We start from the raw sequence: 19196 nt of genomic DNA on the forward strand, positions 1-19196 counted from the left end.
ATTCAGCAGCCATTCAAAAATATGAACAAAAGGGGAAGGGGGGAAACTTACGACCGATCTGCAAAGTTGCAGCAGTCAGTGTCCCTGCAGTCATATGATTAAGATTCAGGCGTTTGGCAATTGGATTGTAATTACAATAGTTCCAATGTCCTGAAGTCTCTATTTATGCCCTTCCCTGCCTGCTTCTCACAAGGCAAAGTGAATGGGGAAGCCATTAGCAGGGAAGGTTGCAAGCTGCTCCTGCCATTTTTTTCTTTGAGAGTCTGTTATAGAGTATGAGATCCTGGGGATCACCTACTACATAACACATGCATGTAGCATCTACTCTCCCTGTACTCCTTTGCACCAGCTTGCAATGGGCTCAGCATCTGCTCCCCCCACCCCCGGCTGACTGCCCATGCTACTGTAGTCAGAATGAGACAACTCACCGTGAGACAACTCGCCATGGCCAATTCACCACGTAACTTGCTGTGGGACAATTCAACAATTCAATATAAGCATTTAAAATAATTTAAATGATTTTAATTTTTGTCATTTATATTTCATTTTATTCCTCCTCTGGCATCCTTTCTGTAATGATTCTATTCCACCATTTATTTTATCTTAATGTAACTCTTATACTGTGGCGAGTTGTCCCGCAGCAAGTTGGGCATAGTAAGTTGTCCCCTGGCAAGTTGGCTGCAGCCAGTTAGCTATGGCAAGTTGGAGCTGGCAGCAGTGAGTTGTCATAGACCCTTCAGTACCTGCCTTTTTACCTGGTTGCACTCTACAGTACCCTCACCTGCCAAACTCATATCCTATCACAGCACTTCCCCACCCAACTACACTACCTGGCCACACATTTATCTGCCCTCTGGTCTCTTTCTGTACTGCCCGAGGAAAGGCTTGTGGTGACTGGGACTGTAACTTCCTGCCGACTTCCCCAGATTTTGCATGTTGGAAGCTGGTAGGAAATTGCAAGTTGCAATCATATAAGGTCCCTGCTTAATGATGTGCAATCCTTATTTAAAGATGGCAACAGGGAATGCTGGGATTGCTGTTACTAAACAAATACAGTCACATGATGTTGCACTTTAGGTCCATATCACTTGGTCCCAATTAGTGTTGCAACCCAAGGACTACCTTGAATATTCTGATTTAAAGAAAAAATTGTGAAACATTATTGAAACACTTTTGGATAGTCTGAGATGATTTTCAATGTCTCATATATGAATCATGAGACATTGCATGAAACAAATCAGCCAATCCACCTTTCCAGACTACTAAACTTTCTGAATCAGCCAATCCAAATTCAGCTTTTTAGACTTCTAAACTTTCCGTGGAGACTTGTACAGTACCTGTGTACAGCCTTTAAGAAACAGAGCTTTCAGTCCACCACAGCCTCTCACCAAATTTTGGATGCCATCTTTTGTCACTTGGTCACACCACGAGATATTGAGTTGTTCTAGTAGAGGGCACCCCTCACTGAAGGGGAAAAGGGATGAACACAGAAAGAAAATGCAGGTGTATATATTAACTCTAAAGATAAACATCTTGCTTCAGGAACCAAGGTAGATTAACCCTTGCTTACGTTTATTGCTCTAAACTGTTAAGTTTTCTTCTCTGATGCAGCCTTAACAGACAATCCAATTGAAAGCTATAGCTGGAACAAACAGGATAGCTATAGAAATAGGGCTGGGGAAAAGGGATTGGTCTGGTTTTGCATCCTTATTAGGGATTTGAGATAAGAGAGCATCTCTGATTTGACTCATAATTCTCTGCATATTTCTTGTAACATTTCCAATGTAAAATCTTATTGATCATGGCTGCTGAAAAGTTTATCAAAAACCCAAAATTTAGGAACTGTTCTAGGATCAGAAAACCATTTAATGGCATACAAAGAGTCATCCTGTGTCCCCACTTATCTGAGTCTCATGAGCTACATTAACTACAAAAGAACCACATATTTATTCCTTCAAGTAATAAACTGGGTCTACTGCACCACCATTAGTACTTTGGATATGGAAGAGAATAAATGCATTGCAAAGGCATCTGACATATTTAAATCAAAGACAATTACTGTGAGTCTACTTTTATTAACCTAGTTCAGGTAGTTAGTTTTATGAACAATCTGAACACTCACCTCAATGCTTTCAGTGACAGGTTGGTTATTGATGTGCAGGAAGCTAGATCAAGATGCCGTAACTTTGAGCAAAATTTACTAAGGCTAGTACATGTACTGGAAGAAAATAGAATATCCACAGGTTCATTTTGTTTTTATTTTTAAAAATAGGAAAAAGCATTGGAGACATTTTCACATGGATGACAACAGCTAATACTAGCAATTAAGATACTGTGCCGCTATTCCACCTTACCTTCTTCAATGATTTTCTTGTGATAAGAAATAAAAATAGAAATGGTTGAAAATAGTGGAAATTTATAAATGGGAGATGACACTAAACTGAGTTAAGATATAAAGAGATGAAGATGGCAGTAATGTATATGCAAATTTGTTGATCTGGAGGAGTTTGGCAGAAGAATTTTTTGGGAAGGATGTTGAGAGTGGTTTATGGAAGTGGAGAACTGTATCAAGAGGAGGGCAGGCATGACAGACTTGAGAATTGGTAGAAGTAGAAATGTGGAGAGATTGGAAAAGAATGAATGAATGAATGAATGAATGAATGAATGAACGAATGAATGTACAGGTAAAGAGATTAAGATGAGCCCCACCACTAATCTACTCTAATCCCATTCCAATATCCTTTTAAAATCATGGTAAGAAATATAGCAATTACATGAAAATACCATAACTGAGCAAACTAACAACAACAACAAAAGAACCAGGAGGAGGGGGACAGGGAAGACCACTGGGGAGAAGAATCATAGTGTAATCTTATGTCTGGCTCAGAAGACCAGACTAATTTCCAATGACATTTACTCTCAGTTAAGTGCTATAAGACTGACGTTTTAAAGAGCTAATGAAATATTTCAGAATTCCAAAATAAAGATCACTTACGCATCTGTAATCTTGGTGCAGCCATTTAGATTCAACACTTCAATATTTCTGCAGTTTTGTGCAAATATCCTTCAGGCAAAGAAACATACATTCTTTCAGGCTTTTAATGAAATATTTTATCACAATGATTTGACTTTTAAAAAATCTTGTATGCATTGAAAAGTAAAGCTAGCAACATAAACTTTCAGTAGTATTTTGACAATATCTAGGGAGAAAACCCAGTTTAGGAAGCAACCCCCCCCCCCATGAAACACAACTCTACTGAAAATTCCTATCAGTGTTGAGCCCCGTTTAAATGTCACAAATATAGGAATTCAGAGGTTATGTTTGCAAACCTCTAATGTAGAGGTGGGGAATGATGATCCCTTTATGACTTGTGAATTTCAACTCCCAGAATGCCATGGGCCATTATTCCCCACTCCTGCTCTACTGGGATAAGCATCACTGGACCAATAGGTATTTATTTTAGTTACTTAAGCAATAGAATAGATATTGTATATCTTACCAGGAGTGACTTGAGGACGCATCAGACAGAAACTGTACAGGTAGTCCTCAACTTATAACAGTTCACTTAGTGACCGTTCAAGTTACAACAACACCGAAAAAAGTGACTTATGACTATTTTTCACTTATGATCATTAGATCCTCCTCATGGTCACATGATTTACTCACATTTATGACAGCTACAATGTCCTGGAGTCATGTGATCTCCTTCTGTGACCTTCTGACAAGTAAAATCAATGGGGAAACCAGATTCACCTAACAACCTTGTTACTAATTTAATAACTGCAGTTATTCACTTAACAAATGTTGCAAGAAAAGTCATAAAACTCGGGTGTAAAACTCATTTAACAAATTTCTCACTTGGCAACATAAATGTTGGGCTCAATTGTGGTTGTAAATTGAGGACAACCTGTAATGCTATATTTGACAGCCTGTGACTTAATCTGAATTTAACATTTCTCAATCTAAGATGAGAATTCTATGCTCATTCAATCATAAGCATATCTATAGACCAGGGGTCTCAAACTCAATTTACCTGGGGGTTGCTGGAGGCAGAGTCTGGGTGAGGCTGGGCCGCATAAGGGATTCCACAAAAAACGTTGTTAAAAAAATATCCTCAAATGTCATCAACAGTTAATGATTTCTCCAATACATGAACTGTCCTGAACACATGAATGGAACATTGAATGAAGATCATGAACAGTTCCTCAGAACATGGCTTCTCCAGCTTACTCCTTGCTGCCAGAGACTTGACAACGCTTCCTCTCACATATCTGAGCCACATATGGCTTGAGAGAGGAGGCACTTGAGACCCTCAGCATGGCTTGAAGATGATCATCAGTAAGTCTGGACCTGTACTTGGACTTGTTAAAGTTCAGGGTGGAGAAGAAGCCATGACGAGGAACGGCGGGCGGGACTTCCTCCAGAGGTCCATTCCCCCTGCGGGCCGCACTAATATTATACTTTCATATCATGGTGGGGGCCACAGGATATCGTCCTGCGGGCCGCAATTGGCCCGCGGGCCGCGAGTTTGAGACCCCTGCTATAGACAGACCATGAAACCAAGTATTTAATTCATTCTTCTAGATAAAAGCTGAAGCCAGTCTGTGTTGTTGAGCAAAATGTAGTCCATTTCCCCATAATTTTGGTTTTAGATTTATATCTAATTGTTCTCAATATTTCTTTAGATTTGTTTTTAACTGGTTTGTTGCACATTACTCAGACTCCTAAGGTTTCCTCATTACATTACTGCATACTACTACGTGGAAGTAAATCTTCTGCTTAGAGTTGTGTGGAGATACAAAACATCTAGAGCAGGCTTACATAAAGCCCGCCAACAGCCTTGTGTATCCTACCAATATTTCTTTAAAAGTGCTGCTCCCACAAAAAAAATATGTTACCAACTACCTCCAAGGTTTACTGGTATTACCAGCCTTTCTGCTAATCCACTAATTATGAAACAGTAGATTGGCACTCTTACTATTTCTTTGGGGCCCATGAGAATGTTTAATTTATCAATACAACCTTTCCCCTTAATGAGTTGTGCAGGACTGATCTGGAAATAGGAGCGAGAAATAATGCTTCCCTCCTATAAATAACATCAAAGTTATACTTTAGTTTGATGTTATGGATAATTATGGTAATGCAAAAATCAAATATTTGAGGATGCTGCAGCCTCAATTTTTATACCCAAAATTAGCTACCTGCCCTATCATCTCATGCCTAGTTCTCAGATAGGTGTTAAATAATTTGTGTTGACCTCTCTACCTCAATGCGTTGTCTCCCACACCTAGGCATCCACGTAGACTCAGCTTTCGAAGGAATCCTCCACATCTTTTAGAAATATTCTCTACTACACGCCCCTGTAAGAAGAAGATGAAGAAGAGAATCTTCTAAATTAATTCTCTTGCTTAATTTTACATGCAGCAAACAACTTTTTTTTTCTTTAAACTATCTTTTCCTATTTGATATATTTTTATCACATCTTGTAATTCTCCTTCATCTCTGAGCATTTAATCTAATCTAATCTATTCCGAATGGTATTTTCTGTGGAATGCCTGAATTTATTTGGTTCATAAATAGGGCTCTTTAGGATCAATTCACAGAACCTGAAGTTTATATTGTAGTGCTTATATTGTAGTCACTAAGATGCTTTTCTGTGGCAAACTAGTCAGCTGAATATTTTCAAGCATAACTATAAAGCATAATGTAGTATGCTATCATCCAACTCATATGTTATTTATTGTGCTTTATTCTTCCTCAGTTTGTGCCTGCAAAAATCATGCCGCTAACTTAGCCACATAATTATACATTCCATGGTTATATGATTATATAGAAGTGTGTGTATGTGTGTGGTGTGTGTGTGTGTGTGTGTGGTGTAAAGGGCTAGTTCTTTTAGAGAAAACTGACTGGCTATCTGTTACAATTTGTGATGGAAACAACAGAGGGACTTTGTTCAGTAGTATACGCTTGGGTGCTAAATAAAAATTAGTTAATTTGGCTACAGGAACCAATAAAAACAATTTGGCTACAGGAACTGATAAAAACATATTTATAAGGGGCAAAGCATTACATCTACTTTTCAAATCCATGCAGCCTTTGTACTTTTTTTTTACTGAGGTTTATCATTGCAGCAGTATTGAGGTGCATCATTGCAGCATTGTAACATAAAGAACTGCATAAGGAGAAATGCTGGCAACCATTTCAAAACTTAAAAAAACAACAACCAAGTGGCATCCTTACTACATTTCATTTTATTACTAAAAATTTAAACCCAAATCTTTTAATTTGGTAACTTTTAATGATACTCTTAAACCTCTATAGTTGATGTGTAACTTCATGCTATTTAATACTAGTTATACCTCAAAGATATCATATTCATATAAGGCACAATGTTCAAATTGAGAAGATTATTACCTCCCTCAAATAATACATTCTTCCTTTAATATTTTCAGGTTAGGAATGTAAATCTTTGTTCACAGATGATACTGAATAAATTCATGCAGAGATAAGCATTCACAGTGTAAATCAGTTTTTTTTTAAAGCATACTATAGCTTTAAAGGCTCTTTGGAATGAGGAGTAAAAATTAACGATTTGTCTCTGAACAACTAAAAAGATGATATGGCTTGTTATTAATCTGAGACAGTACAGTAATTACAGTTTATCTAGAGACAATCTTTTGCTTGTCACTTAATTATACCTCAATATCCCTTTGGAAATCAAACAGGTCAATGCGTTGCCAATTACTACCATCCAAAGCTAGAACATTCCATGCCTGTAATGAAATTGGTAGAAAGTTGAAAAAAAGATTGTCAGATATATACCTCTAAATATAGAAAAACTGAAGGCAGATATAACCTCTCTATCATTTGAGCCAGTCCAAAGCTTCTGTCCTCTAATAATACAATCAACAAGTTACTTCTTCATGAGAACCAATACATTCAAGCACAAATGGTCTAAACATGCATATATTTAAAACAATGCAGATTTGAATTAATCTTTCTGTAGCTAACCATTTTGAATCTTTCATTCAGAAATTACAGAGGATACATATATGCATGAACAACTCACATGTGATTCCTGCACACTTCCATTTCACAAATAATAATGCCTCATTATGTTTTAGGAGTGAATGCTCTATGTAATATAATACAATATACAACAGTTGCCTGGACCACCTTAGTTCAGTTTAATTCAAATGATAATATTATTTAAAGCCCAGATGATTAAAGGAGCAGAAAGGCTTCCTTATGAAATATGAGGAGCTGCAAAGAATCTTTAATTCAATCAGTGAGTAGCTTATATTTGTTTCCCTTTTTGTAAAAAAATGTCTATGTTGTTTGATAACACTGATCCTATATTTGATACTATGAGAAATCCTTTGAACGCTTTTAATAACACTTTAATAAGTTGTTTTTGAAATAATGCTTCTAAACAACCTATTTTCTCAATTATTTTCCCAATGCAAATTTTATTGATTTCAACAAGGTTATGCAAATCCTTCAGAAGAGGTGTGATACATTAAAGCAGTTGGGATTTTTCTCAAGTTTGTGCAGCTGTTTTAGAAACTGCTGCAACTGGCCTCTGCACACATGCACCAGATACAGCACAACAGCAATTCTAAAGGATATGCACAGCCCTAGACTGTAATATTCCAACCTTTTGACTAATCTGACTTCTATTTTGGCATTTTTTTAAAAATGGGGGCAATCAGCGCAATAAGCCCCTAAAAGTTAAGATAACTTCTCAACACAATACTATCTAGGTAGGATAACTACTCCCAATATGCATATTCAGCATTTTGTGGTCTCATTGGGAATTATGGGAAATGAAGTCTAATGCATCTGGAAGTAACAAGTTTGGAAAACTTGTACCAGACCTGTAATAAAATGTGCTATGGAATAAATCAAGATTATTATATCACATTACCCAATTCACACTGTAAATTATAATAACTGTGCTATTCTGCTCATGGTCTAGCAGTCTATCATCATTTCCTCTGAGGTATACCGTGTATATTTCTATGAAACAAATGAACCATACAGGAATATAGGAAAATACTCAGTAATCATCTTCAGTTTTTAAATTCTATTCCTGATGTCTAACAAAATATGAGTCTGAGCATCTTATGACATTTCCCCCCAGACAAGCATTTAATTATTGAGCCAAATATAGTTCACAGACTTCTCTGTATTCTCTATGAATAGTTGACTTACAATCGTTCATTTAATGATCAAAATTATGATGTGCTAAAAAAGTTAGTCCTCAACACTTGTGATTTAGCATCCACACATCACATGATCAGAATTTGGATGCATGGCAACTGACCTTTATTTACAATGACTATAGCATCTTGGGGTCACTTGATTGTCATTTGCAACCTTCCAACCAGCAAAGCCAATGGAGAAGCTGGATTCGCTTAATAGTCATGGTAATTCACTTTAAGGACCATCAGAACATGTTATAAAACTGGCCGTGATTCACTTAATGACTACATCACTTAGCGATGGAAATTCTGGCCAATTTTGGTCTTAAATTGAGGACCGCCTATATAAAATGCATTTTGTTAGTCTTCTCCTACTCATGCACTTGAAAATTCTTGCTACCATGGACCTGTGAACATGAATTATAGGTGAAGAGAATGCATTAGCTGCACTCCCACCGTTTTCCAGCAACATAAGAGTCTGCATGTTAGAATAACAAATTGAGTGGACATTGTTGGTACTGTATTGATACAAAAAATGCAGAGGTGGAAGAAAATGGGCTCATGTTGAATATTATTTAAGGCTGACACATTCCTGAGTTTCATATGCTGATCTGTAATCATATTAAAGATTTGATTTGATCTGATTTCTGGGTTTCAAGAGATAACCTGGAGGTACCCAATAGAGAAAGCCTTACCAATACTAGTATGCAAATATTCTTACCCTGGAGACCTGCGCACAGCGGCATAGAGTGACCACATCCAGAAAGGAGAATATTCTGTTAAAACACACACACACACAAACAAATAACTAAATGTATATGTATAAATGTACTGCAAAATAACTTAAGCAAAAGTTATCAAGATCCAGGCTTCAGTTCTGAAAAACTAAAACTACTACGTAACATTTAATTAGTAAAAAAAAATAGTCAAGTGAGCGGTCACTTATGTAAAGTTACAATTGAGCATTATTATTGTTGCTTATTACAACAATAATTTACAATTTATTCTGTATATTATCTCAAGGCATAATATTATTTATTTATAATTGAATAATTGAAATATAGTGGAGAAAAAAATTAAAATTATATAATTCATTGCTTAAGATAATGCAACTGGATCATGTGTCTAACTTTTAATTAGCTGGAGATATACATCTTCTGATTCTGCATTCTTTACCATTTAAATCCACAAACCAAAATTAGTAATTATTAAAATTAGTTAAATTAGATAAACGAAGTGGTAAAGACAAAGATTAAAACTATTGATAGAAGCAATCTAAATTATAATGTCTGTACTATAAATGTGACATATTATTTGGAATCTCAATCCAAAAACTACCATATTACTAAACAACATTGAATTATCCAAAGATTAAATCACAAAATTCATAAAACATCATAAAATATTGTTTTAAAATATGATGGCAAGTAAAAATTATAATTCTACTTTCACTCTTTATATCATTTCATTATGATGCAATTAAAAGACAGCTTTCCACAAAGATCTTGACTATTTGGTTATTAGTAAGGTATTTTTTAGGACACTGAAGTCCATTCTCAGCCACTGAGAATCTTAATTCAACATAGTTCTAACATCTGAGATTTTCAATTTACATTTCCTATTGAATGGAAGATAGAATGTACTAGGCCAAATATATAGAAATATATCTATATAGGATATATAAATCTGGGTATAGATCTGTGTTTTATACTGGTAGTTAAAAAGGGTTAGTTTAGTTTAGTTTTTTGCTGTATGAGCATTGTCTGGAAGTAAAAGTAAAACCTAGATTCAAATTTTATTTGATGAATGTTATCAATTAAAGACCACACTTTCCCTTTTGCTCCACTATAATTGTTTAAAATAGCTACATTCTTAAGTTCAGATAGAGTAGCACAGGACTAATTTAAACCATTTCCCCCTCATAATAGAAGGGTTCTAGGACCGATCTCGCTCCTAAACGTGGACTATAAGATCTTAGCTAACGATAATGTCCGAAAGACTGAAAAATATACTAAGTGAAATCATTCATTCTGACCAGAATGGTTTTCTCCCAAATAGGCAGATGAAGAGCAACACAAGACTGATTATGGATGTCCTAGAACAGCAGTTGCCAACTGGTGGGCCACGAGAAAATTTTGGTGGGCCGCAGAGAAATCTCACCCCCAGAGCACCCCAACAAAGCAATTAATCCAGGCTGCACACAAGGCTGCGCCCGCCCACATAGCCTGTGGGGAACGCTCCCCCCCATTCACTCCTTACCCGGTAAACTTGCTTGCTAAATTGCTATTTTTCCTTTTTCTGACCATCATCTGTTCTGCTGTGCCAGGAGATTTAGATCAGCTAGGAAGCAGGAAATGGTTGATTTCTTGCTTTCTAGCTAGTCTTTAGATCTTCGGCTCAACACAGCCAAACCTCCCTTAGGACTGAAGGTTTGCTTGCAAACAAATTTAGTGCAGACTGACGGCAAGCAAATTTGAGAGACTGAGCTAGCCAATGGCAGATAGATCATTGAATGGGTCTGTGAGCAACTCAATCTGCCTGCTTTGCCTGATTGTGGGTAAAAGTTGCTCTTTTTTATAAAAAAAAATCAATATTTACATGCATGGTGTGTTGTGAGTTAATTTTATGAGTTTGTTTGCAAGCAAATTTTATGTGACAGACTGAGCTAGCCAATGGCAGATAGATAGATCTCTGAATGAATGTGATTCTGTGAGCAACTCAATCTGCCTGCCTGCTTTGCCTGATTTTGGGTAAAAGTTGCTCTTTTTTATAAAGAAAATCAATATTTATATAAATATTTATAATATTTACATATAAGCCATGCCCAATCACATGACCACCAAGCCACACCCACAAATTCAGTCACACCCACAGAACCAATTAGTGGTCCCTGGGATTTAAAACTATGAGTTTGGTGGTCCCTGAGGTCCAAAAGGTTGATGCCCCGTCCTAGAATATTATGAGATGCATCCAAATAAACCAATGGCGCTTATGTTCTTTGATGCCCAGAAAGCGTTTGACAACTTAAATTGGCATTTTCTCATCGAACAATTGACTAATATGCAGTTTGGTGAAAATTTTTTGGGACTTATTAAAACAATTTATAAAGTACAAATGGCAAAAGTAATAGTGAATGGAGAAACCATGGATGGTTTAGAAATAAGTAAAGGAGTGAGGCAAGGATGTCCACTAGCCCCATTGTTATATATGTTATCTGAAAAAGTATTGTTGTCACAGATAAGACAAAATCGAGATATTAAAGGATTAACTGTTAAAAAAGAAGAGTATAAATTCCAAGCCTTTGCTGATAACATGGTATTTATAATAGAAAACCCAAAAGAAACAAGTTCTACACTAATGAGTGAAATAGAAGAATTTGGAAAGGTGGCAGGGCTTAAAATAAAGAAAAAACTAAAATAGTAACCAAAAACTGCACCAAAAAAATGAAGAACTAGTAAATAAATTAGGCATGCAGATAGTAAAAAAAAGTAAAAAATCTCAGAATTTGGCTCACGGTGAAATGTTCGTCGATAAAAGAAGACAACTATGATAAATTAATACTTCAAATTCAAAAGGATTTAGATAATTGGGCTAAGTTATAACTGTCATTGCTGGAACGGATAGCAACTGTAAAAACAAATGTGTTACCAAAATATTATTCTTGTTCCAAACGGTGCCAGTCAAGCTAGGAAGGAACTTTTTTGAGGACCTAAACAAAAAAATATCGAAATTGATTTGGCAGAAGAAAAAAGCTAGGATAAAATATAAACTACTGCAAGATAGTCGAAGCAAGGGAGGATTTGGCCTCCCAGACTTCGAATTATATTATCAGGTGGCAATAACTACATGGATCAAAACTTGGATTAATTTGACAGATAAAAGAATATCAACAACAGAGGGTTACGACCTACAGCTTGGCAGGCACTGTTTCTTTGGGATGGGAAAAGCAAATATCATACCTATTTCCAAAGACATTGGGTGAGAAATACTGTATTATATATATATGGGAGAAACTAAAAAAGAACCACTATGTGAAAGTACTGTTATGGTTATCAACAATGGAAGCACTAATATATCCCAATGCTCTAGATTTCAACAAAATGATAAAATATAAAGATCTTTTAAATGAAAAAGGGGAATTAAAAACGCAAAACTAATTAGAATCCCAGGGAACTGAAATAGGATGGTGGCCTTATTTGCAGGTCCAAACACATTATAAAAAAGACAAGAAACAATTTGCTTTTTTTTCAACTAGCAAGAATTAGATAAAATATTACAAGGGGTGAAAAAAAAATGATTAGCAAAATATATAATTACCTATTGGATTATAAAATGAAAAAGGAAACTGTTAAAGAAAATATGATAACCTGGGCCAAAAATGTGGGCCATAGCATTGATTTGGAACAGTGGGAACGTATTTGGCAGGTAAATTGCAAGCTAACATTGTCGGTCTCCTACAAAGAGTACATATATAAAATGTTTTACCACTGGCACTTCCCTCTAGCGAGAATAGTTAAAATGTTCACAAATATGATAGCTAAATGTTGGAGAGGTAACCATAATCAGGGAATGCATTTCCACATGTGGTGGACATGCCCCCATACACGGAGATACTGGCGTAAAAATTAAATCATGGTTAAAGGAACTAATGAAACAGAGAATTAAATTCAAACCAGAAACCTTCTTATTAGGCATGTTAAGAGTCTAATATGAATAAAAAAAACACCAATACTTAATGCTTCATATTATAATGGCTGCCAGAATCTCTTTCGCCCAAAATTGGAAACAGGTCATGACCCCCCCTGAAATCGCAATAATCAACAAGGTATGCACAGAGATGGACAGACTGACGAAGTTATTGAAGAATAAGGAAGAAGGAGAATCCAATAAAATATGGGATGTCTGGTACGAATGGATAAGGAAAAGACGCAAAGGCGTCAAATGATAATGTATGAAATACCATAAAGCAATAAGGTTTACCTGTAAATAAATGTAAATACAAGTGTATATATGTATAAAATGCCTAGAATGACAAAGAAGCAAATACAAAGATGGATAACACGTTAACAGATGACACTTACAAACGTAAACACTGTTATAGTAACATTGCAAAATGTGGAAAAAAATTTCTAATTGTCAAAACGTTGAATAAATAAATTTATTAATAATAGAAGGGTTCTAGGACAACACGCCATGGCCAACTTGCTGCAAGACAAAAGTTATACTAATAGCAAAAACAATAGCACTTAGACTTATATAATGCTTCAGTGTCGAAGAAATGGTGGAATAGAATAATTAAAGAAAGGATTTCAAAGGAGGAACAAAATGAAATGTGAATTACAAAAATTAAAATGTTATAATAAATTTAGATAAATACATTGAATTAATGAATTGTTCTGCAGCAATTTATCCCATGGTAAGTTAGCTGTGGCAAGTTGGCTGTGGTGAGTGGTCCCATTCTGCTATTACCAAGCCATAGGTTCCCACTTCACACAAAATTACAGCTTAACTTGATTTACTGAAGTTTAGTTTGCTTAACTTAACAAAATAATAAATGATGGCATATAAATCACAAATTTTTATGAATCCACAGTAAGCCACAGTGAAACAAGCCACATTAAAGGTGAGGGCGGAGCTGGTGTCGCGACGATACGGCATGCGATCTCGGAGGTCTGAGGTCGCTGCCGATATCTTTGCTTCTGGACGGTCCTATCGGATCTAACCCGTCCCGAAGAGACGGTGAAAGTGAAGAGCACATCCTGTTGATCCCAGGGATACCACAAAGTCCCTGGTAGATCCAAGAGAAGCTCTTCTTGCCAGCGGGAAAGAGGCAGCCATTAAAGCTGCTGAAGTTGGGACAGCTCCGAAACGGAAGAGAGCAGAAAGAGAGTGTGCCGGTTTGGTGAGAACTTTTTTTTACTCTAATCTGAAAGGACATCCTAAGGAAAAGAAAGAATCTGTAAAAGTTTTAACAGAAGTGATTAAGCGGCGATTTTAAACAAGAATGTCAAAGTAATGTTTTTTGTTTTTTTCCCCTCATTGCTGGATTTTCTATATACGATCTTGTATTTTGAAACTGGACTGTTTTTTTCGTTCATATCTATTTTTTTCTTCTCCTTTTTGATATTGTAATATTTTAGGCTAGAGGCTCCCTTTAGTTAATTCATTTTTTTAAAATATCTTTTTTTTTAATTAATTCTCATTATATCCTGCTCGGAAAAGGAGGGGAAAAGTGAGAGCAAAGAAACTTTGTAACACTGCCAACTAGAGGCTTGAAAATATTCTTTTCCCTGTGACCAGACAAAGCTGAGAAAGAAAGAACTGAGACTCTTTTTCAAGGACATTGCTATTTGATAAGATAGAGGGAAGAGCGTGAGAGAGTATTATTGCAGGTGCTCTTCTGGGTTTCTATCAACAGCTGGAGTCTGGTGTTGAAATGTAGGGGGGGAAAAGGTGATAGGTTTTTGGAGAAGAGAGCTATAATAAGAGCCTTGGATAATTAAATAAAGAGCAGTGTGCCCTTTTTATTTTTCCTAAGTTGTACTATCCCTCCTCACCAGCTTTATTGTATTTTTATCTTTTTTTTTGTAATAACTATTTGGGTTTATTGGCTTTGTTGGAGCTTGTCTTTATTTTTCTTTCTTTTTTTTTTGGAAGTCCAATCTCTACGTTTGCTTTTTATTTTAAAGGGAAAACCTTAAAAGCCTTTTTTTCCCCTTTCCTGGTATTTTTGCTTTTTCATCTACCTTTTTGGTTTATTCTTATGCACTTTTTTCTATTTGAGACCTTTCAATTGGATTACGGTGTTGAAGAACCTGAAGAATTTTTCCCTTTTTTTTTCTTTTCTTTTCCTTTTTAAGCTCTTTTTCTTTATCCTACTATTGATTGGATTAAGGTATACAAGAACCTGAAGAAATTTTGTCCTCTCTCTTTTTTCCATTTTTTCCCTTTTTTATTATTATTATTGGGCTTCTTTTTTTTACTATTTTTATTTTGAACTATAATTGGTTACTTCACAATTGGATTAAGGTTTAGAAGAACCTGAAAATTTTGAATTGCTTAAAATGAGTAGGAAATTTACAGCTCCTGGTTCTTCAACTTCTACTTCTTCCTCTCCACCATCTGGAGGACAGCATTCGATACAATGTTAAAGCAAGAAAAAGAACAAGAAAAAGTGACTCTGCAGATGATTATGCAGGAATTCAAAATATTCAAGCAAGATCAGAGAATATTGAAAAGAGAATAGAGAACATCGAACAAAGAACAGAGAACATTGAACAAAGAACTGAGAACATTGAACAAAGAATAGGGAGATGAAAAAGTGGAGAACATCCAACAAATGATGTTGAAGTATGATGAGAGATTCCAAAAAATTGAAGAAGAAGATAAACAAAGAGACAAGAAGATTGGAGATATTGATAATAGATTAACGGTGGTTGAACAAGATAAAAGTGGTATGTTGAGATGGGAGATGGATAGATCAGAATTCTATCTTAGATTCCAAAATGTAGAGGAAGAAAAAGGACAAAACCTAGCTGAGATGATAGAAATACTGGCTGAAGCTTTGGAAATAACTCAAGAGAAGATGATGGATGGAATAGATGAGGTTTATCGAGTTTTCACAAGATGTGCGATGAGAAATAGCTTATCAAGAGAAGTTCACATTAGATTTACAAAGAAAGCCATTAAAACGCAAATATTGCAAGTGGCAAAAGAAAAAAACATCGAAATACGAAGACAAGGAGATTGTGGTCTTGAAACAAATACCCAGAAGGGTGAGAGAGATGAGAAGAGAATACCGATTCCTGACTAAAATGCTACTTTAAAAGAGGTGAATTATAGATGGCTGATTCCAGAAGGTTTAATGTTCACATGGCAAGAACAGAGACACAGAATTGACTCAATTGAGAAAGCGGAATTATTTTATACAGAATTTTTTGGAAGGAAAGAGGAAGAGGCAGAAAAAGAGATCTCATTAATTGAATTCCAAGAGGACTGCCAAATGGCGACTGAAAAAGAAGAAGGCGCAGTAGGTGGAAAGGTGGAAGCCAAAGAACAACGTGAATTAAGATCTACGAGAGCTGCTAAACCTAACTATAAAATATAACCATGGAAGAGAAAAAAATGATTACAATTAATATAAATGGACTTAACTCAGCCGTTAAAAGAAGGAAAACCTTTCATAAATTGGAGAAATTAAAATTTGATATAATCTGTCTACAAGAAGTACATATTAAAAAACAATATGAACAATTGTTGGTACAGCCAAAATTAGGGAAAATATTTACTTCCTTGACCCAATGTAAGAAAAGAGGAGTGGTTTTATATATTAAAGAGACCACCCCAGCAAAATTGATCTATACTGATGATGATGGAATAATACTAATGGTGGAAATAATGGACAATAATATGAAAACACTCCTGATTGCAATATATGCTCCGAATGACAAACAAGAATTCTACAAAAAACTACATATGAAAATAATTGAACTGGACTATGCTAATATAGTTATGATGGGAGATTTTAATGGACAACAAATTGGACTATACAGCACAGAAAACAACAAAGCAAAACAGAAAGACTCTCCCTAAATCTTTTTTTAAAATGGTAGATGAAATAAACTTAAAAGATACATGGACAGAAAGAAATGCTAAAACTAAACAATATACCTTCTATTCAAATAGACACTTATCATGGTCCAGAATAGATATGATACGGATGTCAACAGAATTAATACCTAACATTCAAGAAATAAATATTGAAACAAGTACTTGGGCAGATCACAATCCAATGACAATTAAATGGAAAGGACAAAAAAGAAGATCTAGATGGACGTTAAATAATACTATTTTAAAGGAAAAAGACTTCACACAGTGGATGGAGAAAGAATTGGCCTTTTTCTTTAGAGAAAATAAAAAAGAAGATACATCAATTCAGAATGTATGGGATACAATTAAAGCATATGTTAGAGGCTTGATAATAGACTATACAAGGAAAAGGAATACTATGAAAAGGCTAGCCTCTAAGGCCCTATAGGATGAGCATAAAAGACTTGAAAAAGAGCTACAGAAAATGCCACAGAAAAAGGACATCAAGCTAAAAATGGATATAATTAAACACAAAATGGGTCAAATAGAAAAAGAAGAATTAGCACAGAAAATTAGAGGTGCTAAACAGAACTACTTTGAAGACGCAAACAAACCAGGTAGATGGTTAGCATACAAACTGAGAAAGGAGAAAGAATCAAGGAAAATATTGCAATTAATAGATGACCAAGGCCAAGTTTGCCATGGTAGCAAAGAGAAGAAGGAAATCATTCGAGACTTCTATGGGAAATTATATATGCAAGAGAATATTGAAGAAAGTGTCAAGCAGTACTTACAGAATGCTAATTTACCTCAGATACCTAAAGAGACTGAAAAAATGTTAGAAAGCAACGTAACGATGGAGTTAACTGAAGCACTCAAGAAGCAAAATAATGGAAAGGCACCAGGCCCAGATGGACTTCCGGCAGAATTTTATAAAACATTACAAGAATCGTTGAAATTTCCATCGCTAGAAGTTATGAATGAAGTTATGTTAAAGAAGAAGATACCTAAATCATGGTCAGAAGCCTATATTACACTTATTCCTAAAGAGGAGGCTGACCCATTACAAATTAAGAACTATAGACCCATTTCTTTACTAAATGCAGATTACAAAATCTTTGCTTCAATATTGGCAGAAAGACTTAAAAAATATTTAAATAATTTTATCCATCCTGATCAAAATGGATTTCTGCCAAAGAGACAAATTAAAGACAATATGAGAGTAATCTTGGACACCTTGGAATACTACGAGGCACATCCTGAAAAACAAATGGCTCTGATATTTCTAGATGCACAGAAGGCATTTGATAATGTGAATTGGCGATTCATGTTATTACTGTTGGAACAGATGGGTTTTGCTAGAAAATTTATCCAAGCAATAGAAGCTATATACTATAAGCAAACGGCAAAGGTAATGATAGAGGGAGAGCTGACAGACTCTATTAATATAAGAAAAGGAACAAGACAAGGGTGTCCACTATCACCTTTGTTGTTTGTGTTAACTTTGGAAGTGTTAAACAGAAATATTAGAGATGAAAAGAATATAAAAGGAATGAAAATCAAAAAGGAAGAATTTAAGTTGCAAGCATTTGCGGATGATCTGGTTTTCATTTTAGAAGACCCTTTAGAAACAGCATCAAAATTGATAGAAAAGATAGAGACATATGGAAAGGTGGCTGGTTTGAAAATAAATAAAGATAAGACAAAGATTTTGACAAAGAATATGCTATTAAGACAAAAGGAAGAACTGGCAGACCTACAGAAAATTCAAGTCATGAATAAGATCAAGTACTATTTGACAGCAAGATGTAGTACATTAAAAGAGAATAATTATATTAAACTTAAACAGCAGATAGCGCTAGATTTGGTGAAATGGGAAAACTTACAACTCTCACTAATAGGGAGAATCTCAACATTCAAGATGAATATATTACCCAGAATTTTATATTTGTTTCAAACAATTCCAATTAGGCTTGGAAAAGACTACTTTGAAGATTTAAATAAAATTGTGTTGAAATATATATGGCAAGGTAAGAAAGCGAGAATAAAGTTAAAACTTTTGCAAGATGCTAGAATTAGAGGAGGATTTGGTTTGCCTAATTGGGAGTTGTACTACCAAGCTACAAATCTGATGTGGGTTAAGGAATGGATAACACTAAGAAATGCTAGATTGTTGACATTAGAAGGACATGATATATTGTTGGGGTGGCATGCTTTTTTATGGTACAAAGGAACTAAAACACAGGGGTATTTTAGAAGACATTATATACGGGAGTCTCTGTGGTTAAACTGGGAGAAGATTAAAGACAATGTTATTTGAAAATTCCAGTCTGGTTATCGACTATTGAAGCATTCTCGTATCCTATAATATACAAAAAGGAACAGTTAGATATGGTGAAATA

The 19196-nt window shown here is 35.3% G+C and overlaps 1 protein-coding gene across 7 annotated transcripts in view; it reads right to left on the reverse strand.

Annotated features, from left to right (window-relative positions):
* Positions 1-19196, reverse strand: part of FBXL20 (F-box and leucine rich repeat protein 20) — a 63708-nt gene that overhangs the window by 14262 nt on the left and 30250 nt on the right. For 3 of the 7 annotated variants that reach the window (XM_026679743.2, XM_026679741.2, XM_026679744.2), the window contains 6 exons: positions 8927-8981; positions 6700-6774; positions 5267-5361; positions 2996-3064; positions 2123-2218; positions 1338-1464 (listed from right to left, as the gene is read on the reverse strand). In XM_026679743.2, coding sequence (XP_026535528.1) covers positions 1338-1464; positions 2123-2218; positions 2996-3064; positions 5267-5361; positions 6700-6774; positions 8927-8981 — 517 coding nt within the window. Of the gene's footprint in view, positions 1-1337; positions 1465-2122; positions 2219-2995; positions 3065-4034; positions 4162-5266; positions 5362-6699; positions 6775-8926; positions 8982-19196 lie in introns of all 7 variants that reach the window. The other 4 variants (XM_087945767.1, XM_087945768.1, XM_087945765.1 and 1 more) reach the window with 2 other exon arrangements.

The sequence above is a fragment of the Notechis scutatus genome, chromosome Z (assembly GCF_049901735.1).
Source record: "Notechis scutatus isolate UNSWTSFEM ecotype Mainland chromosome Z, rNotScu1.2, whole genome shotgun sequence".
Lineage (NCBI taxonomy): Eukaryota > Metazoa > Chordata > Lepidosauria > Squamata > Elapidae > Notechis > Notechis scutatus.